This window comes from Pieris napi, chromosome 11 (assembly GCF_905475465.1).
Source record: "Pieris napi chromosome 11, ilPieNapi1.2, whole genome shotgun sequence".
Lineage (NCBI taxonomy): Eukaryota > Metazoa > Arthropoda > Insecta > Lepidoptera > Pieridae > Pieris > Pieris napi.
This window is the reverse complement of record NC_062244.1, coordinates 4,853,102-4,879,699: the sequence shown is the minus strand read 5'-3', so window position 1 is coordinate 4,879,699 and position 26,598 is coordinate 4,853,102. Positions and strand designations below refer to the sequence as shown.

Sequence of the window (26,598 nt, the reverse complement as noted above, 5' to 3'; positions counted from 1 at the left end):
AACTATCGATATATTGAATTTAATAAATAAACTGTAAAGTAGTATACTTTACAGTCTCCATAGCACAACATTAAAATTGTATAGCGAACGGATATTCGCTTAAATAGCAAATTACTACTTAGAAAAAATATAGAAACTCTAGTTCTCACGTTCATGTCATACAATCATGTCTATCAATACATGTAATTTGCATATTTTGATGCAATAGCTTTAAGATACCTAATACTTACGCCTTGTGTATGGAAATACTAGTATATATATAATAATATAATATAATAATATAATATAATAATAGTCGTAGATTTAAGATTGTCTCTAGAGAAATCTACTACGCGTAGCTATGACGATAATTAATATATAGAACCCGGATCTATGTGTAGTATTTTTAATTGACTCTATAAAGTGAACAAATACCTATGACTTTTGAGACACGTCAGATTTCAACAGTGATCTCATTCGATATACATGAACCGAGGTAATCTCCAAACACGGTAATATGTGAAGGTGGATAAAGTCGTGACTTATTACGAAAATATTATACCTATATGTGTTAGTAGTAGGTTTCACGCGACTTCGTTGCGTGGCATTATAATTTCTGTGTACAACAGATTTTAAAAGGCTCTGTCATCTTTATATATATAATTCTTCTGTGAGTGTGTATGTCACTGAACTACTCTTAAACGGCTGGACCGATTTGAATGATTTTTTTTGTATGCTTTTGGGTGGAGCCTTGGATGGTTTAGATTCACAAATGAGCCCGACAGGTGGCGCTGCAGACGCTACTTTCGTACAAAAAACCCCTAATTTTCACCCCTCTACGATCAACCCCTATTTTTTATTATAAATGATAAACATGGCAAAACGACGTTTGCCGGATCAGCTAGTATAATTATAATAATATATTATTCCAATGTATCACACACATATACTAACAGGTTCAAATGATCTTAAAGTAAGTTATTGTGGTCGTCTAATTAAACCATTTTACATAATTGATTGCTTAGTTTTTGATTGAAAGCTTTAGGTAGTAATTTGAAATAGGAAAATGTCACATCTTACATTACTACGTTAAGTGTCAAATACACAGGGTATGTTTTCGAAAACCTTATGTGAATTTTTACATCTTTCAGTGAGTTTGTCCGCAAAACAGCAAACGAAAACGTAGGAAAAAGATAGCATCACTTTGATATATATCAAAGGCACATCTAGAATTATGGTGGTCTTTTATATTAAATTATGATTTATCAACCAGCGACATTGTATTTCTAAAATACCTTGAAACACTTATATTTGGGTTCAAACACCAGCGTGAGTCATCGTTCGCTTCGGTGATCATAGCTCTTCACACCTGACTGAATTCTTAATTACTCGAGACATCGCTGTTTATTATTCAATACTTGTGTGGTTATAACGGATGACCAAAATTTCCTTCTTCATAAAACTGCTTTTGGAGTTCAGGTTAAGATCGGCTAGGCCCAAGGTCGTGAATACACATAAATTGCCAGCTGTATAATTTTGTATCATAGAAAATCATACCCATTTTTAAAAATATATACGTCAATTTAATTACCGTTCCAAGATCAAAATATTTAATTAAATAGACAACTGAAAACAAAATAAAACAAGTTTTTATCGTATAAAATTTCTATAGAGAAAACTAACTTTTTAAAGGCATCTTTACTTAGACAAGGTTTACGTGTAACAGTATTTAAAACAAAAACTTCATTATATATTCAAAGCACTAATATATTCAAAGAATATAAATGCGCCAATGTCAACTGAAAAATATATTACCAGTAAATAACATGTAGGTCTATGCAACCTTCAATTTTTGCTGAGATAGGTTTGTACAGTCGAATAAGAACGTTGGTTCACAATGGTTTTAATAACTCACATAATTAGCAGGTATTCAATGAGGTCAAGATTTTCCAGCGTATGTAATAACGAACATTTTGAAGTACAAGGCCTGAAATAAGAAATCGGTGACTTACTTGTACAGGAATTTTGCTTGAAATTCTGATATTACCATTGCATTTTACTAAACCTGTTAAATAAATCTACACTTATTTTTCATATATTTCTTCAGTTGTCCTAGCGGATATGATACGATAACATTATGTTTTATTGAAAACCTAAGAGATTTGACCATGATAATTTTTTTTTTATTTCACTAAAGACATTATAATTTTGTACCTGATCACCTTCCATTCCGTCTCCTGCCCTGCGATTCTGTAACTCACTTTTCGAACTCACACAGCGGTTTTCGCATCGGCGGTCGCTCTCAAATCAGTCGTGAAGCAGTCATTTTATGATTTGGCATTCTGAAAAGGTTGTAGTTTATTGTTTATCAGAATGCCAAATCATAAAATGACTGCTTCACGACTGATTACAGAATCTCAGGGCTGCAGCGGTAAACCATACACATAATAATAGTGTGTATTTTTTTGGAAATGTAACGTATTTTTGCATACACGAAATCTTTGACCACGAACAACTTGGCTTTTTTTAAATTTTACCATTCTAGTTAATCTACCAGTCAATTATATATCTATGAATCTTTTACGTAAGTTTCCGATAAATATCCAACGATGACGATACTTCTAGGAAACTCTTAAGGCCAAGTATGAATATAGATGAAGTTTTGTCTAGTTCATATGTGCATAACGTCCTTATTTTCCTTAATCGGTCTAATAGCCAATTGGAGCAGGAACAGAGGAAGCGTCAAGCGGTGCAGCGAATTGCCTTATATAATAGTACGGGAGCTAGCAACGTTTTCGAGAAAGAATTTCAGGTCAGCTGATTTTGTGATATGTCTTCCTTCTTGTATCTTAGCAATCAATTGGAGCAGGAACAGAGGAAGCGTCAAGCGGTGCAGCGAATTGCCTTATATAATACAACGTTTTCGAGAAAGAATTTCAGGTCAGCTGATTTTGTGATATGTCTTCCTTCTTGTATCTTAGCAATCAATTGGAGCAGGAACAGAGGAAGCGTCAAGCGGTGCAGCGAATTGCCTTATATAATAGTACGGGAGCTAGCAACGTTTTCGAGAAAGAATTTCAGGTCAGCTGATTTTGTGATATGTCTTCCTTCTTGTATCTTAGCAATCAATTGGAGCAGGAACAGAGGAAGCGTCAAGCGGTGCAGCGAATTGCCTTATATAATAGTACGGGAGCTAGCAACGTTTTCGAGAAAGAATTTCAGGTCCGCTGATTTTGTGATATGTCTTCCTTCTTGCATTTTCGGTTAGAGTCTGGGCAATCTAGCTGGCGGTAGCGGTTGCGTTCATAAGTGCGCATCCTACCTGTCCAGGTAATAATCCTAAATTTTGAAAGCATTTTAATATAGTTGTTGTTGTTGTAACATTAAGTTGACATACTTTTTTTATTGCCAGACATTTTTGACAATGCTAACTAGCCCAGACTCTAACCGAAAGTGCAAGAAGGAAGACATATCACAAAATCAGCTGACCTAAAATTCTTACTTTTCAAACGATGCTAGCTTCCGTACTATAAGACATTACATTGCATCACTGAATGGGTAAATTTTCAAAGTATTAAAGTAGAAGCTTGAAATAGTCTTGTATATTATAAAATCTACTAACCTACAGCACCTATTAGATTGTATATCTAAGCTATAAATAACAATTGAGTAGAAACAAACTATATACCGCATGATAAAATATGTATTCTCACCTATCAGTCTAAGAGGTAACAATGGTAATATAAAAATCTACAAGAATCCGATTAAATAATCGGATATTCTTTACTTAAAATAAGATAAACGAAGCTAAAGATTTTTAGCGATGTCCGTTATGGTGAATTTATTTAAGCAATATCTAAGGGCTCATAGTAACCTGGAACCATAGTAATAGAGTACGGCTGTTACTACGTCGTTGAATTTATTTAAATCATTTAATAGTATGGTGAGCTATAGAGGCATTTGAATATGTACTTTTTACATATTTTTTGTGGTTACTAATGTACCATCATAATAATACATTCTGAGAATTAAAAAACGATTAAAAGATGATGAAAATTGATTAATTTTCATCATCTTTTAATTACCTGATTAGGTAAAACTAATTGTTTATCGCGTTTACGTCAATTGCACTTGCATTCATCGTGCAGGTGATAACAAATTACCTTATCACAGAAATCTAATATAATATCAATAGCCATACCAGTATCTGGGTACTTAGTGATAAGGAAATGCTGCTTTTGCTATTCTAGAACATTTTTATTGTAATTACTTTTTAAATCAAAACTTACACCGCTTGAACCAATAAAAATATAGTTACAGCAATTACTCTAAAAGACATGTAGATGGCGCTGACTTTATTTTGAGGTTCATTATATTTTTTTACACGATTAGAATAGAGTACTAATTTGGATTAGCCCTTCTTTATTTTTTAAATTTATCTCTCAGTTAATCACTAGTAAGTGATAAGGCCACAAACTGTAGTGATGCATGTAATACATATTATATGATATTTTGTATGAGAATTACATAACTCACTTGCCTACTAGAATTCTAATACTTTTAGTTTTTGAAATTTACTTTACTCTACTTATAAAATTTGTTTTTTACGAAATGTAGGAAATTAATAGTCATTAATAAAACATAATTATGCCTTAGCGTCATACCATAAAATAATTGTTTATTTATTCAAAATAATGACTATTTTATCTTACTCATATTTAAAAATATGTTATCTTGTCATTTACGAAAGCTTGTTAGTTAATTAAATTTTCATTCATATCAAATTAACCCAAATAATTAGGCATTAATCAGATGGGGTCACGTGATAACCTTATGAATTCTATATTTACAATTTCCGTACCAATATTGATAAGAAATTAAGGTAAATACGTTATATTTATATGGTTATCCTTATTTTATATATTAAATTTGGTTGCTGTAGGCTGTTTCACTTGGGTGCATAATAGATCTTTAGCAATGAAATTGGAAATTTGTATGACAATTTTGGTATTATTAGTAAATATTTTGGGCCAAAATATTACACAATTACAAATATATACATAATTAAAGTACAATTTAGCCATTTTGATGGCAGTTGTTTGGATATAGCCATAACATTTATCCCTTTACTGTATAAGTCTGCTGGACGAGAGGCGATGAAGTCAGCGAAAACGTTTCTACTGCCTGTCGGGTGTAGAATCTTTTCCTACTTAAAATATGGACAAAATATAAAAAAAGAAGTGGGACAAGGTCCGGTGAGGGAGCTTCCAAAGATACTAATAGTTTATTTGAAGAATCTCTACATACATCAGTTTCGATCAAGTTCATTGATATCTTGGTATCTTTAGTTCCAGTTATCTAGTAGTTCATTATACGTTTTTTAATAGTATCATCCTTTTATCATTTAGACATAGTGGGCTTGAAGAATCATTGACAACAGACTAATAAAATACAAAGTTCAACCAAGTGAAAATATAAATAGTGCTGTGTGAGATCTCTTTGAGTACTAATTAATAGATATTTTTATTTATTATTGTTTCTATATTCTATTGAAATAAGCTATAGGCAAATAATATTTGTGCTCATTTAGTTCCGAATATGGCCACGGCGGGTTTTTTAATATTCTGCTGGCTACATAGGGATACAAAATATATTTTATAATATAAATACATTGAATGCAATAGACTTCACCGCCTAATCAACCAATTATATATTCTTTTTTTTTATTAATATCACTCTACTCCCCTGCCATTGTGTCCAGGGACTTTTTCTGTCTAAAGCCACGGAGGGTTACTATAATATTCTATATAAAAACATTTTTGTTAATGTTCTATAAGTATTAATTATTTGATTCGATGTTTGTGTTAGTTATCTAAATAAAATAGAAAGTAAACATTATATTTTTTAAACATTTATTTCATGATAAATAAAGATCACAATAAGTCATGATTATAATTTAATCGTAATTAACCTTATTATAACAACCTTCAGATGTCTGTTTTAAAAAATTATAAAAAAAATATCCTTCGCAGTCTACTCAAATTAATTTGATCGATACAATTTATAACACAAGATAACAAAAATGTAATGTTGGCCGCAAATACACAGCGTACCGTATGCTTCATAGATTTTATATTTTTGTAAATTGTAAGGAGTCAGTGCCAAAGTTGTAGGACAAAATTTGTTAATAGGACCTTGTTATTTATGTATTCTGTGACTATAGTCGTATTTTTTCATTAGACGAAGCCAACTGACAGTAGCTAATGTCACTTTGTAAAATAATGTTGCCATATTTAAAGTAATAGTGATACGTTCAGTTCTTGTTCAATCAGATGAATGAACAATGAGTGTGAATTGTTAATAATTTCAAACTATAAAATATTATTTCTATTTTAAAATTGTATAAAAGTGCTTTGATATAAATTAGGTTCTAGTAGTATGTAACTACAATCAGTTTTTTGGCGGCCTATTACAAAGCGCGGCGTGTGCCATCACCGATCATTAATTCAGGAGTTTTTTCAATCATTCACTTTGTCACAACACTATTTTTATTTCATTAAAAAACTGACAACACCGTAAACGTCAGTTGACTTCGTCTAATTAAAAATACGACTATACATAAGTCAAGCACGCGACGTAATTCAAATATATTTAAATTTTGAATAAATAAGAATGTTTATTAATATACTATGTTTTAAAAGTGAGTTACTAAATGTAAATACAACGTTCTGACATAAAACAATACAATTAAACGCTACGACTTACAATAAACAAATATAACTAATTTATATTTAATAAATAAATAGGATTTAATTTGCGCCTAAAATAATTATACAACTTTGATTCTTCATATCATGTTTGATAGAAATGGAAACTAGTTTTTGGGTCCAAAGGTATCGCAGTAAAAAATCTCGTAAAGTCGACGCATTTTCAACTCAGTCGTCGGGTAATAAATGTCATTGACAGTAGGAATGTGCACGCAATGCAACCCGTTATCGATAATTAGCTACCGGTCGATGCGTCATCGTGACCTTTTTTGAAGAACTAAGAAATATCCCTAGAAAAGATAAAAACGCCCCATTTCACACATTATGATCTATACAGTTTCTCTATGATTACGTTGAAACAAACATTTTATCTTACAAAATAAAAACATTTATTTTCAGATAGCGAAAAATTATTCCTATTAATACTTAACATTATTTAGCATATCGATCGTACCTATCCCGTTATCGATATGCATCTCTACAATTCTTACGCACATCACTACACCTCTCCATAAGACCTGTAAGTGCGAGCGAGACAGACAGATAAATATGATTTCTCTGTCTTACCCGAAGCCTCGTTCATAATGCGTCGACTATAGCAAAATTCAGATCTGCGCACGAACGATACATGTTAGTTTGTTTAGTTCCAAACATGGAACGGTTATAAGTTTTCCATACAAAGATTTTCTATTAAGCTTTGATTTAAGCAAATTGTTCGTGCTAAGTATTGGTAGCAAGAAAATCTATTTTTTTTACGACTTCGACATAATTTCCTTCATAGCCAACTCAATCTTCAACTGTATACACGCGACCCTCTCTTGGAATATCTGATTCACCAAAGTCAATCTCTTCTGTTCCAACATAGCATTGTCCTTCAACAGCCGCTGCTTCAACTCTATATCTTCTTGGCCGATCTCTTTCTCTTTCTGACCCTCTTGTTTATTCTTCAACGCCACGTGACTCCGCAGTTTAACGATTTCGAATTGCTCCGAATTAATTTTAGCTTGTAGAATAGATTTCAGTTGTAAATATTCCGCGTTTTCTAATTGCAACCGTAACACTTTTAATTCCTTTTCTGTTAATTTAGGTTTTTCCACTTCAATTTCGTTCTCTTTTTCTTTGAATTCGAAATTATCTTCGAATTCCACTGGGAATTCTGTTTGTGAATCGAATTCTACTGGGAATTCTGTTTGTGAATCGAAGTCTACTGGGAACGTTGGGTCTTGGATTTCAGATTTGAGTTCTGATTCAGTTTCTTTGCTATCTGTCAAGTCGTTTGGTGTGTCTTGTTTTTTATCTTCGTCTGTCTGTTCGTTTTGTTGTTCGTCTTGTTTGTCATCTATTGAGTGTTGTTGTAGTGGAAGCGATGTCGGTTCAACGGATTTTTGGACTAATCGTAATTTTCTCTGAAATAAAAAGATGAAGAAATTCATATTTTTTTGGTATTTTAAACGTAAATAAGTTGTAGTTTCTAGCTTAAATTTCACTATAAACTAGTTGAAACCAATCTAGCCATAGACAATTTGAGACAAAAAATAAGAACGTCTCAACTTTATTATTACGAGTCCCTAAGTTTCAGCTTCAATTTAATTGTTTGTGATATTTTTCAAATACTTATTAAAATATGGGCTTATTGTATATGCAGTTGAATTATTTCACTGGTATTATTGACTTCACAAGGTCTTAGGTTAAGTTTCAGTAGAGCTAAGTATGATACAACTAGATGACGATAAACTCAAGATTACTGATTCGTCCTCACTAAATTTATATCAAATAAATATTTATTGATGATTCCTGAATAGTTTTCTTGTAAACAAAAGTTTTGGTCACTTACTACTTATAATTTAATACCTGTGATGTCTCCCAGACATTTGATTTTAATACATTTAATAGTAATCCTGGGTTCTTACTGGTGATAAAATATTTTTTCTTGGTTCGATCTTTACAGAGACAAGAAAAAAATATAGCAAAATAAATGTTGGTTCATAGTCGCACAGAATTAAAATGGTCTTGTATTATTGAACGGAAAATATGATTTATGGTAAATACCTTCAAAGAACATTTAAATCATAATAAAAAAAAACTAAAAAACACGCTTTTAAAGCACATCAAACTAAAAAGTGAAAAATAATTCCTAATTTAGGGTGAAAATGGTAATGAACAAAAAATACTGGTTTTATTATTATTTAGTTAAATTTTTTTTATTTTTTTTCGAATTGTCATCGATTTTGACAGGTGCGCAAAATTTGAATAAAATCTGTCCGTTTAAAGTGGGTCAAAATGGAGTCCGAAGGAGTCGGTTACATACATACATACATACAGGTGAAGCTAATATAAAGCGTGTAAAAATTGATTTACCTTAAGTTGCGTGACGATCCGTTGAGCCTCCCAAAGTTGTTGGTCTCTATCCGCAGTGACGACTCCCGCGTGCATCTCCGAATGGATCTGATTCAATACCGACTCTTGTTTGCGCAGTTCTGTTGAAATTTCATTCGCATTTTCCGGAAAATCTGGCGGAATCGAAAGTAGTGGTGGGACGTATCTGCAATATTAAAAAAAAATTATAACAAAATAACACTAGGAACGTCGAGTTAACCATAGAAATAATGTAATAATGCCTTTAAGAAGATTTATTTAAATTAAGATGGTTGGACGAAAATTCAATCGTGGTCCTGGTATAAATATTATATTTGCAAGTCATAGATTTTTCTATAGAAAGTTGAAATTTTGTTCTTTAGAAAAATCTACAATCAGTATTAGTTCGAATAAAGAAAACTGTGAACTATAGCCTAAGTTATTTATTAATAATAGTTGAAAAATATTTGCTATTTAATTATTAGGGTTTTCAAATAAATATATTTATACATGTCTATTCAATAACGGGATTTTGGAGGCATTTGAAGAAGCTTTACAAATACTGATTAAATGCAGCAGTACAATCTATATCGCAAAGCTTTACGTAACGTTAACAGAAAGTGTTACTGAATACTGTTCAATACTGTAAATAATTAAATGAAAATAATTCCAACCCATTAACTAAACACGTAAAGGCTTTGGGTTCAGTTGCCGTTAAGACAGTAATTGGTTACCAGAGATCACCTACTTGCTTAAAAAAGTTAAAAGTTTTAATAAACTATACATACTTAGTGAGGTAAACATCGGGGAACATTTTCTCAGCCTTATTGACGAGGTACGCGAGCAAGTTCTGAGACACGCCCAAGGCCGGACACATATACGTACAAAGTGTTTGTATGTTCACGTGATTTGCCTGAAAGAATTACCACTCTCTAAAATGTTTGTACTAATATTAAAAAGAGGAAATATTTTTATGTTTCCAAGGAATAAACAAAAACTACAGTACTGATTTCAAAAGATTTCACCATTTTTTTTGTTGTAAATAATAAAGTTTATCCGGGTGAAGCCGGGACTGGCTGCTAATATTAAAAGAAATAAGAAATTAAAAAAAATAGAAATTTCCTAAAATATGGCATAGATGCGTAACACAATAAATTTCTATAGAGCTCGTTGTCAGCTCTGTAATTAAAATGACGGATAAGGTAGGAATTATTAGGAATATCACAAGTAGGAATTATATATACTACCTATATTATTCCTACTTGAGATATTCCTAATAATTCCTACCTTATTTTTAATTAAACCCCTAATAAAAACCCTATAATTCCTCACATACGTGCCATTTAAATGTCAAAACTAAAACCAACAGACCAAAGCTAGCTTGTATGACAAATTGAGCATGAGCCTGTATAATTATTTATGTAATATTAACAATAATTCATCAAACACAAAATTGGAATCAATAAGTATGAAATAATTAAGTAAAAGGCTACCAAGGTCTCTTTTCAACACACCGTAAACATTATTTGACAGAAAGAGACAAAAGAGTCCTGCAGTAAAAAGAGAGAAACTACACTGATCAAGCTAGATAAAGGTCTTTAAAACTGATCTTCTGACTTATTATGGTTCAGACACCGCCCTCTTTTCAAAATGCCTCCACTTAATACCAACTATAGGAAAAATACATTCATGATTCGAAGTGTACAGACCTACAACCAATATTCAACCCAGTTTGACATCGATCTTTTCTGTTCTTCCATTGACTCTGTGAGATGCATACTCACATCCAACAATTTCCATTAGAATAGTTATAAATTTAAATCTTCTGCTTTTTCATACTTAATTTTTTTTTAATAAATTTCTTTAATTGTTTCATAGTTTTATAAATTCATATTTTTTTTTTCTTCCTATCTCCCTAAGGTATTCATTATTCCATAGGTAACTAAATTAGTACTGATTTTATTTTACTGTAATCATAATTTACCTTCTGTTAAAATAAAACGTTTTACTTATTGCGTCAAGAGTTATTGGCTTAATAAAATAATAAACTCACCTGTTCATTAGCAAGGACACATTCAAAGTGCCTCATGACCCATCCGACCAGTGCTAGATTACACGACGGCAGCTTATTGAGTAATACCACCATAGTGGTTTCCCTTTGGGGTTCTGATATCGCCGTGGCCTGTTCGAATTGACCATGCAACTCCTGGGTGAGAATCGATTCTGGTAGTTCCCTGAAATATTTATAAAAAAAATATTTCAAAAATAAAAAATAAAAATATACAATAAAATGTTATTTGTGTGCTAATAAAGCATTGTATTTTGACGAAAAAATATACAATTAAAGCCAAGGCTAAAAAAGAAAACTATATAAATAAGTAATACGGATAAAAAATGATTGACTCTTCAATATTTTACTAATTCTTAACTAAAGAGGTCATATATTAAACGCTAATTACGATTTATATAACCTTCGAACTTTGCGAAACTAAATTGTTGTATATAGCTTGCCGATAAATTACCTTAAATAAAATACTAATCTTAATATATATAAATTACGTGTCACGTTGTTTGTCCGCTATGGACTCTTAAATTACCGAACCGATATCAATCAAATTTGCACACCGTGTGTAGTTCGATCCAACTTAAAAGATAGGATAGCTTACATCTCAATTTATAACCGCAATATCATTTTATTGGAAAATATTTGTTTATAATTTGATAGTCACAATTCTATCAGATGGCGCTGTGTTGAAAGTAGTTACGTTTCACATAAGCTACAATTTAATGGTATAACCACCAAAGAAGCATGGTAGTCCCCATGTCTGGTGTTCTCCTACTGTTTCCCTTGAATAGTTTGCTACTATGTAATGCAACAAAAACCTCAGCCACAGCAACGCTTGGCCGGTCGGCTAGTTTAAAATAAAATTAAGATCAAGTGAAATTTGAATTTCGAATATTTATTATTAAATATCGAAATTACAATCTGACGTGTCGACTCCCTCAATACTTCATTGACATGCTGGAGTCATAACGCCGTCTTGACTCACCCGATAAACATCTTGAGCATAGAACAGGCGACGGGTACATCCCAATGATAGGGAAAAGTTGGTCCTCTATCAGTATACAGCTTCCGCAGCTGCTGGAGTTTGATCTTGTCTGGTTCTACCCGGTATAGCTGGTTCGACTTTATATTAGCCTGAAAATTAATAATAATAATGTTGTATTGATAATATCGCGTCCTTCTCTTAATTTCCATGTCTTTGGTTTTTATGAGTAATGTGCATTTAAAGAAACAAGAATTTATCCGGTTTAAGAATAACTTTATTTCTCATATGAATTGCTTACATAATTCACTTACTGAGAAACAATATGTAAAACGAAGATTAAAAATTAGAGCGCACAGATGTAGGTACGAATACAAAATAACAAAACAGAAACAAAAATGTGGGTAGACATAATAAACTTGATCAGTCAACGAAGCAAAACATAGATGTACGAATTTGTTTTTATTTTCTAGATTATTTTATTATTAAAAAGCCAACCATTTAATATGTATCTATTATCATTTGTTTTATCTAATAAGCAATCAGCCTTCTGTGCCTGACACATCCCGTCGACATTTTGGCTCTACGGCATGCCGATTTCCTCACGATTTTTTTTTTACTATACGAGCGAGTGTTAAATGCGCAAACAGAAAGTACATTAGTACACAAAGAGTCGGATCTATGACCTTCAGGGATAAGAATCGCACGATGATGCCACTATTCCAACACTGCTCGATTTTGCACCTGGTTAAAGCGTAACGGTTGTCTTAATTTAAGATTCATAATATCGTATATTATTATTTGTCAGTACCTTCAAACCAGTAAAAAATAAAATTTCTCCCCGGGAATCGACCCCAACACTACTTATGAATTCTTAGTTGCATGCATAGTGTTAGTGGCTCCATTTATGCCATGATTGTATAAAACATTTTTTGACAACAGTTGTTTTTTTTAAAGAATAATTATCACCTGTAAGAAATCGATACTGTCCCTTACAACAAGCGGCAACCCAGTGTCGTCATGGCAACGCGATCTTTCCACAGACTGATGCAACGGTACTCCGAATATTGGAAGGGCAACTGAAATGTTAAGAACCTGGATTAATAAACATAAATATATATCACCTTTAATTATTATACACGCATAAATCAAAATCTTTATATAATCTTCTCGTAAACGGCTGGGCCGATTATAATGATTATTTTGTGAATGTTCAAGTGGTCATGAGAATGATTTAGAATTTTAGATGTTCTATTAATTTTTATTTATTTAAGACGTGTGTACAGGACCAACATCTGACGGGACCAATAGTATAATAATAAAGATAAAGTAAATAATAGCAAATTTAAATAAATAACCATTAAAAAGTAAACAATATCTGCGAAAAAATATAGCGAATATAGACGCTCCATAATTCCAACTTATCAGTACCAGAAATCATTAAAATAATCTTATTACCATGTTAAAGTTTTATAGATCTATATGCACATAATTAGTCAAACATTTAATAACCTTAAACTCACCGTATTGAGACACATTACTTAACATTAAAATCTACAATTCACCCAAGTAATTTTGAGTACAAACGTTACAAACGAAACACGTATTTAATTTTTTTTATTTTGTTAATATTGTTCGATAATAATATAATTTATAATTTATGTGTGTATCATATATTAAACTATAAACACATCTTACCCAGTACATCGTTTAAAAACGGATTATTACTAAACATAATGAAACCCACATGCAGCCGCACTAAACGAAGAATGTCAGTTCACTGAGAGAAAAATTATCAGTCGCCTTGAGTTTGTTTTGTTTTTAAGATAATTCACCTGGGCTTATCACTTAGTTTAAATTTGTACATTAACAAAAACTTCACCATGCATACTGTTAGGAATATCAATTTAGCGCCAAAAACCTCCTCAAAGAGCAATAAGAGTTGTGCACTGTGCAGCCTAATTCTACTTTTGATAAAGAAAAGAAACAGATTTTTTTTTTAATTTTTTGTTTCTTTTCGCCCGTGGCGCCGTCTAGTCTTTCGGCCATACCGCCTAGTCTGTTTTTAAGATAATTCACCTGGGCTTATCACTTAGTTTAAATTTGTACATTAACAAAAACTTCACCATGCATACTGTTAGGAATATAAATTTAGCGCTAAAAACCTCCTCAAAGAGCAATAAGAGTTGTGCACTGTGCAGCCTAATTCTACTTTTGATAAAGAAAAGAAACAGATATTTTTTTTTATTTTTTGTTTCTTTTCGCCCGTGGCGCCGTCTAGTCTTTCGGCCATACCGCCTAGTCTGTTTTTAAGATAATTCACCTGGGCTTATCACTTAGTTTAAATTTGTACATTAACAAAAACTTCACCATGCATACTGTTAGGAATATAAATTTAGCGCTAAAAACCTCCTCAAAGAGCAATAAGAGTTGTGCACTGTGCAGCCTAATTCTACTTTTGATAAAGAAAAGAAACAGATATTTTTTTTTATTTTTTGTTTCTTTTCGCCCGTGGCGCCGTCTAGTCTTTCGGCCATACCGCCTAGTCTTTCGTAGAATTTTTTCTTTAATTATATATTTAGTTCATTTATGTCAATGTTTTTTTAAAAGCAGAGATATGTGAGAGATGTTCATAGACTACGTGACATTAAAAGCGTTCTATATTTGAATACACAATAACGTTTTAGTGTACTATATACTAGAATATTTTTATACTACAACAGCTTGAATAAAAATTATGTCATAACTTGTTTGATAATGAGGCAGAACTGACATTATTGACGTCTTCGCCGAGAGCTTGTAACAGACGAAAGAAAATGTATTTCTAAGGTTTTTAGCGCAGCGTCTTGTTTCTTTTTACCTCAAGACAAAAAGTTTTTATCTCTAAGTGCACAATGACACTGGCAAGTTAAAACGAGTAAAAAAAGTTTAAAAAATGTGCGTTCTCCGTCCAGTCAAATCATTTTACAACAATATGTATTTAGTAACACCATGTTTCTTTATTTTAACGTAAGATTGCGAAATGTCCAATCAAATCAATCAAAGAATCAAAAAAGAACCGTCTTGTGTCCCGTCGTCCGACAACGCGTAATTATTTACGCACGTCCCATTATTAAGTTCTATACAAAACATTAAAATAAAACAAATTTCTATACTAGTTGAAAGGTCATTTGAACAGCTTTTTGGTTCATTACATGCGCGAGTTCAGAATTGAAAGAAACATTCGTAAGGGTTGCTACAATGGATGTAAAAGTTATAGAATTTGTGTGTAACCATAAATTTACTTGAATTTACTTGATAACCTTAGGAACACAAAAATATTGCATAAGTACCTCCTAATGTGAATATTTCTTCAAACGGCACTCCTGATGTGACTGTAGACGGCACTTTAGTGAGCCTCTTATCCTTTTTATCTTTTTCCTTCTCTTTTACCTTTTCCTTATCTTTCTCTTTTACCTTCTCCTTATCTTTATCCTTTACTTTTTCCTTAGTTTCTTTTACTTTTTCTTTTTTATCGTCCTTTAACTTTTCTCTGGACTCCAATTTGAACTTCGCCTTTTCTTCCTTCTCCTGAAATATTTATTCAAATATTTTCAATTAGTTACTTTCGCAATCATTAAATAAAATGTGTTAAATATAAGATTAGCTTCAATATAGCTTCTATAGAATTTATATTATTGTTTATAAACAATTAGTTAACTGAATTATAAGCGTCTTTGTCCATTTCGTATTCCTCTAATTTGATCTCGTCTTACTTTATTGGCAGTATTTGTTGGGTTAGGTTGGTTAAAAATAAAAATTTGGTACTATTTTATAAGAGTTTAAATCAAGCACACATATTTTGAGATTCTTTTTCTTCAAAAATAGCCCTTATATTTCGGTAAGTTTACACAAGGCGTGACGAATTATACACAAGCCCTGCGATTCTGTAACTCACTTTTCGAACTCACACAGCGGTTTTCGCATCGGCGGTCGCTCTCAAATCAGTCGTGAAGCAGTCATTTTATGATTTGGCATTCTGAAAAGGTAGGAGCTTGTAGTTTATTGTTTATTAGAATGCCAAATCATAAAATGACTGCTTGACGACTGATTTTAGAGCGACCGCCGATGCGAAAACCGCTGTGTGAGTTCGAAAAGTGAGTTTCAGAATCGCAGGGCTGCTCTTTCTTCAGGAATCACACTATCTATTGGTGGTTAAACCCGTTTGGTAGTTTGAGTTTATCACGTTCATATACACAGATAAAGACGGATAAATAAACTAATGAACGAAATACATTATAATAGATATAAGAAAACAATATATTTAAATTAAATCTTTTTAATTAAGCTTAAAAACATTTTTAATTAAGCTAAGTAGTTTCGGAACAATACTGATTCGACGATCAACGACCGCATTATAAAATTAATTATAATTTGCGGTCACGGTCTCGATAGGTATAATTATAATTAATGTATAATGTACGTAGTTTCTTTTAAGTTTAAAAACTAAATTTATCTAACTAATTACTAAAAAGTGTAGCTCACAATGCAGGTACCTTGTATTGTATGTCATTGAATTAACCCGCGAGGTAACTTTATATCAATAGATTTAACTCAATATTTAAGGAAAAATTTAATTCTAACAATTGACAATTTTGTTAAAGGAACTTTTAAATTGCAAAATATATAAAGCAATCCTTCAAAATATTCAAATTAAATCGTGGAGGCTAAATGAATTACACAGGTAATAGAAATCTCAGTCACATCGCTTATTTCAACAAATATTGCCCTAATATAGTTCACAACGTAATGGGCTAACGCCATTAAAAAATTAATATTTAATCAATCTTCGTAAACCAAGATCAATACTTAAAAAGCACGGATAATTAACCGAATAGATTTAACAGCAGATCACAAACAAATACGCGATCGTAAATATAAATCTAATCACAAATCGCACCTTAGTAAACACACTACGCAGGTGATGCATATCGCTTTTTCAAAACAACTGAATAAAGTATGACCGTCATTTGTTTAGCCAAGGCCATGACTTAATAGATATTATGCATACGATGCAATCAACCGTGAAACCTTAAGTCAAGTTGACATCTATTGAGAGATGCTTTAATTCGGCTATGTTATGATATTATTAAAACAATAAATTAACAGATCTTTTTTTTCTTTGTGTTAGTAGACTATCCAATTATTACGAGAGAATTAGAATTTACATTTTCGTTGACATTAACTGGTTTTTATTGAAATTATTTAAGCAGAAAAAATATTACTTACTTTATATGTTTTTCTATAAAATTTAGAATATATTTCAGGATATAAATAAAAATATTTCTGTTTTCCTCAATTAAAAAAACTTGAATATATAACTTACAAAGCGTGTTTTTAATATAGAACACATTTTTTTGAGGAAGTTATCATTAAAATTTTAGCACTTTGTTTATAGATGTGATAAACAAATAAAAATACATATTACGAAAATATTTAAAGTGTACTTATACAACATATTAATATTTATTATACATAGAAAGTTAGTTTGCTTTACAATTAAGAAATCTTTTTATATAATATTTTTATTAAAGGTATTAAAACAACTGCACAAGTTTCCAATTGCAGCATAAATAGTGTTATTCTGTATGTATAAGCTATGGCTCGTAATATAGTGCTATTTTATGAATATTAACAAGCATCAGTTGAAATAGAAGAAGAATCTTTAATATTATTAATGATAATGTAACATTTAATTTACCTTGTCTTTTTCTTTAAGCTTCTCCCGTTTCTCTTTTTCCTTTTTTTCCCTTTCCCGCTCCTTCTCTCTTTCTTTTTCCTTCTTCTTTTCTTTCTCGTTTAACTCTCTCTGCTTGGAAACATCCTCTAATACTTTTTCTTTGTCCCTTGACTTCTCCCTCTTTTCTTTACTTTTTGTAGGGAACTTGAAAGATTTTGTCTTCTTTGATTTTGATGGACTTCTAAAACCATTTTGAAAATTATTTCTTTTAGTTATTTAAACATTTCTCTTCACTGTCAGATCTAGTAATATTTTGCCTTAAATAGGGAATGGGTCAGATACATTTTAAATGTTTAATTAAAAATAATAAGAGGTCAATATATGACTAGTGTGATTTATTCTTCAAACAAATATTGAAATTTCTGAAAATATCATGAACTCAGTATAGAGCTTTAGTTTGTATGTAGATACCAGTCCTACGTGTTTAGTATATCAGTCAATGGTAATTTGAAGAAGCCTTCCTTTCTTTTTGTAATTGCTCATAGTTTTTAGCAAAATATAGGTTATATGTTACCTTTGCCGGTAGTGGTTTATTGATTAGGGTAACAGTTGCACAGTTTCATGTTAGATAAAAAAAATATTTAAATATGAGAAAATTAAATATGTAGTTGGATTTTTTTTCAAAAATCAAACAAGTATTATATTTGCATAACATCAAGTATGGTCTTGATATTAATTTCATTATTGTTTACAAGTTGCCTAGTTTTTTAAGAGAAAATTCAAACCACCAGTTATCAGTTAACACTGAAGGTGTGTAAAAATATATTTTTTATATATTTAAACTATAAGCACTATAAGCTAAATGTAGCCATTATATTAAAAATATAGACAACTTTTATTTATTGAATTAAGACTGTACTCAAATATTAGGAAATGTTATAATTGTAGTGTGCTGGTATAGGCTCTTGGTATAAAAATGACATAAATAAACTCACTTAGTGTCTGTATCTTCTTCTGGAGAACTTTCACCCGCTAAAGCTGCATATCCTCGGTCTTTCTTAGATTCTTTTTTATCTTTTCTACGTCCTAATAAATCTTTTTTACTAGGTTTCTCATCCCCTCCATCACTAACTAAAACAATATAATTTATCAAAAATAAAAGTAAACAGCATTCTTAGGATTGTTGATATACACTTACAATCGCTTTCATTGCTCTTTCGTCCGGCTTCTGAGGCGTATAGACCAGGAAAATCTTTTTCAACATCAGGACTTTCGAAATCCATTTTTCTGTACACAAGCAGTATTACATTTAAGATAATACTTTGTCCAATGAGTGATTAATAATCCTTTTAATTCCGGATAAAAAAAATCATTTTTAAGTTTTTACATCATATTACTAACTAATATTATGTCGTTATCACTTTTACGTGTGTATATAAAAATTAGAATAAAAACATTTCTGAAAAAATCAAAATAATTCTGACTTCTGACACTAGACAGTAGACTATATTATGACTGTTGAGTGTAGACTGATCAGTATTCACTATTCAGTGAAACTTTGAAAGTGATCACTGAATACTGATGTAAAATTCATTCATTTCCATAGATGTCAAATTCATATGTTATTTACATGCTACTTTTGTGACATCTCATTCTTGACATTTTTGATAAAATTTAATTATTGATGAGTTGTCAACTAGGAATAATCAAAATATTAAATTTTTGTGATTATTAGTTTACTAGTTTTCTTTTTTAGTAATGTTTCCACTTCATTTAAACCAAAATTATTTTTCGTGGCGTATGTAAAAAAATATTTTTGTCTTTATGTTGTATAACACTGAAGTTTAAGTTACCAATGTTTATTTTCTTCAGGTGAAATGCAAGATATATAAATGTCATGGTTTGCAGACCTCGCTGGCAGGGCTGAGACCCTTTTAAACAATTTAGACGAACAAACTGGGGCAGTTTTACGAAATGGCCATGGTATCAAACCGAGACCTGACAACTCCTCACCGCCAGATATTGTACAGAAAAAGAAGTTTATATCGAAGAATAAACGAAGCTTACTAGATAATAGATCTAGTTTTACCCCAGTACCGAAAAATTCACCAACTAATCAACCTCGGTCAACCCCAAAAAGTTTAGACCATGCAAGAATACAAGACCACCATAAGAAGTCAGCAGGAAAGAAGTCTCCACAATCTACATTTCACAATAATGGACCCAATACAATGGGGGATGATTGTGAAAGTTATGGATTGAGGCAGAGAAGTATGTATTCATAAGATATGTGTTTTTAATTTATGATATATTTTTCTACTGCTAAACACTAGTTATACTACTTAGGTAAATATAATTGATACTTTTATAATTATGCCAATTGCTTACCTTATTGTAAAAAGTTTGTGGTTGCTGTAACAACATGGTTATCTGGTTTAAACACATAGTTTTAGACTACAAAAGGAAATAGTAAATGAGAATAAGTGTTTGTATTTTTTTAGGGTTCAGTTTACCAACAGATTTGGAGTTTGTCAATCATGAAAATATTACATTTGATATGCAGAATTTAGAAGTTGAAAATGCGATGCTGAAGAATGAAATTAATGTTGTCAATAGAGAAGTTTCAGATTTACTTAATAAGTTAAGAACAACTGAGAATGGTATGTATTAATACCACACACACACATCTTACTCTGACAATTCTTCATTATTTTTATTTAATTCAAATTTAACCTAGCCTTAGTAACAACCTTCACCTTATCTGTTTTAAATTTTCATTCCAGAATTAAAACAGGTGCAAACACGGGCTGAAGCACAGTCTAAATTAAACCAAAGATTAATTTTGGACAAAGAAGGTCTTTTGGTACAATTGGATGACTTGAGATCAAAGATTGAGGAAGTGAGCGTTGTTGAATTGTCACAGTTTAGATCTGATAAACAGGCATTGGACAGTGAAAATCGGAGGTTACAAGAGAGAAACTGTGACTTACAAAATGAGTAAGTGCAATAGTTTTCTCACACAATGTTTTTTAACAGATAAAATAGTTTTTTTAAGAATTGTAAAAAACAAGTCAAACTCCAAAGAAAAGTGTACGACCTTATTTATAAAGATACCAAGAACCCTGCTTTTTAATCTATAGCATTATTCTGAAAGTACATACATGCTTCATGTACATTGTACGTAATTTAAAGTAAGGCTTGTAATATGTAAATTATTTTAATTTAATTAATTAAGTAGCAACAAAATAGATTATGCTCATATTGACATTGTCAAGTAAGTCTATAATATATCACTATTAAATAAGTGTCACTATTAGATAAGTGGCATCTGTGGAATACATTTTTGTGTCCTGATAATAATCTTATACATAAAAATGACAAAGATGAATAATAGCTAATACTTTTATTATTTCCAGTATAAGAAACTTAAGAGATGAACTTCATGAGAGACAATCCCAACAAAACAAATTAGAAAATGAGTTAAGGCACACACAAACACAGATTTATGATTTAGAACATGACTTAGAAAAGAGGAAATTAGAGTGTGTTCGACTTGAAAATGAGTGGGAGGCTTATAAACTGCGGGTTAAAAGTATGTTGTTCTCTAAAGATAATGAAATCAAGGCTTTGAGAGATGGAAGTAATCTTTCAGAGGATACAAAGCAGCTGATTGAGCAGATTGACAGATTGAAGTGAGTAAAATGATGTATTATTATTAATGGCTGTATCATGAATTGAATTAAAAAAAAACTGTGTGCCTACAAAGTACACTTAAGACGAAGTGAAACTTCTTTGGCAAATAAATTTTTAAGTCTTGTTCATTTTTATACAAATCTAAAACTTTAGATTTCTGAGACTAAGGGTCTGTTTCACAATGTACGGATAAGTTCTACATAAGTTCCAAATTAGCTATTTATTACTTATTGGTAGGATAAACACTATTGTTGCGTTTCACGACTGTCAGATAGCGCTATTCGTCACATAAAGTCCATCATAAGCTATGAGTCTGATGAATGTCAAATAGCACAATTTATCTTCAAAATAATTTATATGTTGCATAGCTATTTGGTACTTTATCCATACATTGTGTAACAGACCCTTAGACGTAGGGAAAAAAGATGATAATATGTTAGGAATTTAATTGACATTAAAATATTAAAAGTGTCAAAAATTAATACAAATTATAAATTAAATTTTTTTGATTTATTTCTTCGATAATAAAAACATGTGGCATTTTCATATACAATTCGTCATTTAAGATTTCAATAAATTATTTTGCATGAAATATAAAATACTAGTCCATATTTCATAAATTCTCTTTACAAAATTTCAATTCTAAAAATAGAATTCCTACAGTTATTACTACTATACTATTTTTAGACAAAAATCCCTTCACATCTTCGTGACGCTAATATTATTATTATTGCGTTTCAAGTGTAAAAAAGTTACCCTCATGCGCCTAAAGAAGTTTCACTATAAAAAAAAATATAGATCTTTGAGCAAGCTTACTTCAATTAATTAATAACATTAGTTAGTAACATAATAAAAAATCATAGGCTTTCTATTGTGCAAATTTATAAACAGCAATCGTAAACAATTTTGTTGTTAATTCTTGAATTTATGGATTTTCAGAGAAGAACGGGAAAATTTATCCCAAGGATTGTCAAACGTTAAAACTGAATTCAGTGAAATGAAACACCATATGGCGCAGTTGGAAGCACGTAACAGTAATGCAGAGAGAGTTATAGCTGGACTCCGAGATGCTTTAAAGGAAGAGAGAGCCGCTAGAAATAAGGCTGAAGCACATGCTAATAGTTTGAGCAAGGTATGTTATAATTTAATATGTAAGTATGATATAGTTTTATGATTTTGGTAGAGTAAGGGAAAGCGACTACTAATTAGTCTTCAATATTCTATAACAATGATAAGAAAAAAGTTTGTATGTAGTTCGACATAGAGTAACAATGCCATACATATAGTTAAATAATTAAAAAGGGTGCGTGTACTTATGTACGCGCGTAAGAAGTTATACTTCTTTGGCATTATTAAAAATAGTTTTTGATTGCATGCAAATAATTAATTACAATTAAATAATCAAAGACTGGAAAAGGAGTCATTATAGTCAATAAAATTCAGTTTACATTTGAAAAATTAAATAAATAAATATTATTATTCTCTTACATTAAGTGTAACATAAATTCTAATATTATTCGAATGTTGTTTTTAAATTATGTCCAATGCCGTAGCATCTTCCGTAGGCAACTTCATTCTGTTAATTTTGTGTCACGGTGCGCGCACATCGTAAAATTTCACTCTCATCAATTTTTTATAACGCGCCTAAAAAAGTATAACTTCAATAATATGACTATTTTACTGATATTTGACTGTGCCTAATAATTTTGATGTGGTATCAAAGACCTGTTTTTGGTTCATTATAATCATTATCTACACTTGTATTTATAAGTAATTGAACAGTTTGGTAATGTGATATAGTCTTTTATTTTATTTTAAATTCTTGCTCACGCGCTGCCATTCCTATTATGAAAATAGCATAATATAATGCTTTATGCAACAAATTACATGTGCTTTTAAAAGGAATAATTTGTCTTAAAGGAACTTCAAACAGCAAAAGTACAATCAGGCCAAACTATAGCAAATCTAAGAGCATCACTACACAATAAAGAGGAGGAATTATTGCTTCTTAAAGAAAATTCAGCTCCTACTACAGACACAAGCGCCTTAAACGTAGGAGACTATGACGTCATGCATTCCATAGAAAATGAGAAGATACAGTATTTAACACAGACAGTGGTTCAGAAACAGGGGAGAATTGATTCTCTCTTGGCTGATAATAACATGCTAAAAATACAGTTGGATAAATTAGAAGTAAGTTTTAATTAGTATGCTCTGACTATTAAGTGTAATTTTTTTATTCTAAAAAGTATAGTATTTAATCAAAAATAGTTTTTTAATCTGCCTTGTATTAAGTCGCTTGTTATTTAATATTTAAAGTTTATTTCTATTTCTCTAAGTTATTTCTTGTACCCTTTTTATGTAAACAATTTTGAATTACTTAGAGAGTAACTTATACATTTAAGAGTTTTATGATTTTCGGTAATGTAAGGGGAATGCAACGGCAAATTAGTCTTTATTACTCTACGGTTTGTTACCATGTTTACAATGTTATTTCCATTGAAAAGAATGGTAACCATGGTAACCAATAATTTACTGTCCATCTATTCTGGTTAGGGCCGATTTACATTATCTTAGTGTTTAGCAGAGTGCTTTAGGATAGTACTTTAGTTGAAATATGTAAACGCTACTTGCTTTAGTACGGTTCTACTTGACTTTCAAGTTGAATCAAAATAGAATCACTTTTTATTTTTGTTTCAAGTGATACCCCTCCCGCGCCCGCGCACCCCCCGAGATCTTCCCTCGTTGTGTGTAAACACGTAATTTAGTAAAATTTTTAGGAGAGTGCACAAGTGCCGTGAAACGCGTGCGCGTTTTTTGATTTTTATAGATGGCTAAATGGTCGGAAGATACAACTATCAAATTTGTGTCTGAATATATTGTTCACGAATGTTTGTGGAACGTTAAAAACAATTTATACAAATACAAACAGGCTAAGCATTCGGCATACACTGCCTTAAAAGAAGCTATTTTATTTATTATTTATATTTAGTTTATTTATTTCGAATAAAATCTCGTCTTCTATTTGTTCCATAACTACAGTTAGACAGTATTTTGCGTAGAATAGAGTGTATTTGCCGACGTCGTTGCGCGTTCATTGTGGCGCTGTAATGATATTCTACTGGAAGAAATGTAAACGTTCACTCGCAACGCACTAAAGCACTAAAGAACTTGCCTTTCAAGTTGTATTAAAATACTCTCCTAAACACTAAGATAATGTAAATCGGCTCTTACATTGATTTAATTGTTCCAATGTAGACCAAATACAAGACTGAGATGTCACTACGCGCTCGTTCGCACGTTGTCAACGTCAACGACGAGAGGCGGAACACGTCACCACTCGCTAAACTATCCTTAAGGATGGGACTCATGCTCAAACGATTTCCCCTAATAAGGATTTTTATTGTATTTTATATGGTAAGCAATTAAGTTTAAAAGAAGTTATCGTATTTTTAAGGCCAAGGCTTATTTCTATTTACGCGCTGTATGTGATGAGCAAGCTAAGTCGGTGTGAATTAGTATTTTACGCAAAAAACGTATCAATTAAATTTTTGTATGAAAACAATATCCAAACAAATACATTATACGCAAAAGCCAAAACCGGAATACACATTCAAACATATACATAGCACAATTAACAATAATTTTTACCTATTTATACGAAAAAAATAAAACAAAATATATATATTTATAATAAATTCTAAGTTCTTAGATGCATTGATCATTATAATATATATTTTATATAAATGAAGAATAACAAAGTCATTATTAATAAAATATACCTGAGTTTTAAAACATTTTTATATATGGAACTAATATAATTCTTATTTGCACGTCATTTCATATTATACTATGTATTAATTTTTCGTATTAAGTATCAAAATTGTATTTTAAGATCTGTTAGCACTGCAACTGATTCATAAGATCACACGGATATTACATATTTCATAAAAGTTTGATTTTCCTCGTTCCAACATTGTTTGAGCATAGATTAAATAAAATATTACTGTCTGACTATAATTACGTAACACAAATAACAAAAAAGGTCATTTAGGACTACTGCAACCTCAAACATACATACATATATAATAAATATATTTATTTTCAGATTGGCCTACATTTTTGGGTGATGACAGTGTTATTGACAAGTACGCCAGAGAATTATATCGTTAGACCTAAATCGTGATTGAAAAATGGCTGTTTTTGTATGAGCTTTAAATATTGTTAGTTAAACCGATAGGATGAATTTCGATATTAAATTGTTACGTGTGAAAAATCAAGCAATATTTATGTAATTTTTTTATTGATTTTAATAAAATGTTATCATTTTGGGTATCAATTGTAAACAAAGAAAATATTTTGTTATAATTCAAGGTTTTTAAAGATTTTTGTGATGCTAATAATACTCGTAGCTTTTGTGGTAGCGCATATCGCGTAAAAAATAGTTAACACTAAACGTTGACAGACATACCCCATGGCGTATGGCATAATGTCTTTGCACATTAAATACTGTGAATAATTTTCAAATAAATGACCTTATTAAAAATGTATAGAGCCAAAAATGTGCCTGCGTCATTCATTCTGTGGGCCTAGGGGTAGGGGAAAGAGTAACTTAAGCTTGACTATTCAATAAACATCATGCTTATAGAAGTGAGAATGTAAAACAAAAATCGAAACGATGGCGCGTTTCGTTCGGTTATGATTGGTCAGGTATCGCGTGTCTCTTCTTTCGTCTTTTGTTTTGTCTGTTTGTCGTCATTTCCATTATATTTTAAATATATTTTCTTCTGGTTTAACGTAAAGTACTAAGAAATTAATTTAATTTTTGCCATCTTTATGATAATTGTATATCTCTCTCAAGTGCCCATACGTTAATCTAAGTAATGTAAATACTTAATTATTGAAATGTGCAATAATTATATTTTATTTATGAAATTATATGTATTAATGCAATAAAACCACTTAATGTATATTTATGTGTTTGAATTCAAATAATAATATAAACTAAATCTATATAATGTTATTGTTGAACTACAAC

General features: G+C 30.9%; 2 protein-coding genes across 4 annotated transcripts; one reads left to right on the top strand and one right to left on the bottom strand.

Annotated features, from left to right (window-relative positions):
• Positions 1 to 7,020: 7,020 nt before the first annotated feature.
• On the bottom strand, positions 7,021 to 19,359 carry LOC125053536 (ralA-binding protein 1). Of its 3 annotated transcripts, none has more exons than XM_047654915.1 (10): positions 19,066 to 19,359; positions 18,863 to 18,998; positions 17,889 to 18,105; positions 15,481 to 15,718; positions 13,118 to 13,227; positions 12,152 to 12,300; positions 11,155 to 11,335; positions 9,890 to 10,014; positions 9,105 to 9,288; positions 7,021 to 8,152 (listed from the first exon to the last, which is right to left on the bottom strand). In XM_047654915.1, the coding sequence occupies exons 1-10, from the start codon at positions 19,148 to 19,150 to the stop codon at positions 7,499 to 7,501; spliced, it is 2,079 nt and encodes a 692-aa protein (XP_047510871.1). In that variant the 5' UTR covers positions 19,151 to 19,359; the 3' UTR covers positions 7,021 to 7,498. The 3 variants fall into 3 exon arrangements, with proteins under 3 accessions (XP_047510871.1, XP_047510870.1, XP_047510873.1); XM_047654914.1 differs by having other exon boundaries at positions 17,889 to 18,108; positions 19,066 to 19,358; XM_047654917.1 differs by lacking the exons at positions 17,889 to 18,105; positions 18,863 to 18,998; positions 19,066 to 19,359 and adding an exon at positions 17,088 to 17,189.
• A 232-nt stretch (positions 19,360 to 19,591) lies between these two features.
• On the top strand, positions 19,592 to 26,532 carry LOC125053537 (golgin subfamily A member 5). Its single transcript, XM_047654918.1, has 9 exons — positions 19,592 to 19,665; positions 19,740 to 20,138; positions 20,369 to 20,527; positions 20,651 to 20,864; positions 21,284 to 21,559; positions 22,500 to 22,692; positions 23,481 to 23,753; positions 24,819 to 24,977; positions 25,669 to 26,532. The coding sequence occupies exons 2-9, from the start codon at positions 19,760 to 19,762 to the stop codon at positions 25,744 to 25,746; spliced, it is 1,731 nt and encodes a 576-aa protein (XP_047510874.1). The 5' UTR covers positions 19,592 to 19,665; positions 19,740 to 19,759; the 3' UTR covers positions 25,747 to 26,532.
• The last annotated feature ends 66 nt before the right edge of the window (positions 26,533 to 26,598 follow it).

Excerpts from the sequence above, each read along its gene's own strand:
- LOC125053537 (XM_047654918.1), top strand. The coding sequence starts at position 19,760 with ATGTCATGGTTTGCAGACCTCGCTGGCAGGGCTGAGACCCTTTTAAAC. Across the intron at positions 20,528-20,650 it reads GTTAAGAACAACTGAGAATG|AATTAAAACAGGTGCAAACA; the intron begins GTATGTATTAAT and ends TTTTCATTCCAG. Across the intron at positions 21,560-22,499 it reads GAGCAGATTGACAGATTGAA|AGAAGAACGGGAAAATTTAT; the intron begins GTGAGTAAAATG and ends ATGGATTTTCAG.
- LOC125053536 (XM_047654914.1), bottom strand. The coding sequence starts at position 19,150 with ATGGATTTCGAAAGTCCTGATGTTGAAAAAGATTTTCCTGGTCTATAC. Across the intron at positions 11,336-12,151 it reads ATGCTCAAGATGTTTATCGG|GGAACTACCAGAATCGATTC; the intron begins GTGAGTCAAGAC and ends TAAATATTTCAG. Across the intron at positions 9,289-9,889 it reads CCCGATGTTTACCTCACTAA|ATACGTCCCACCACTACTTT; the intron begins GTATGTATAGTT and ends TTAATATTGCAG.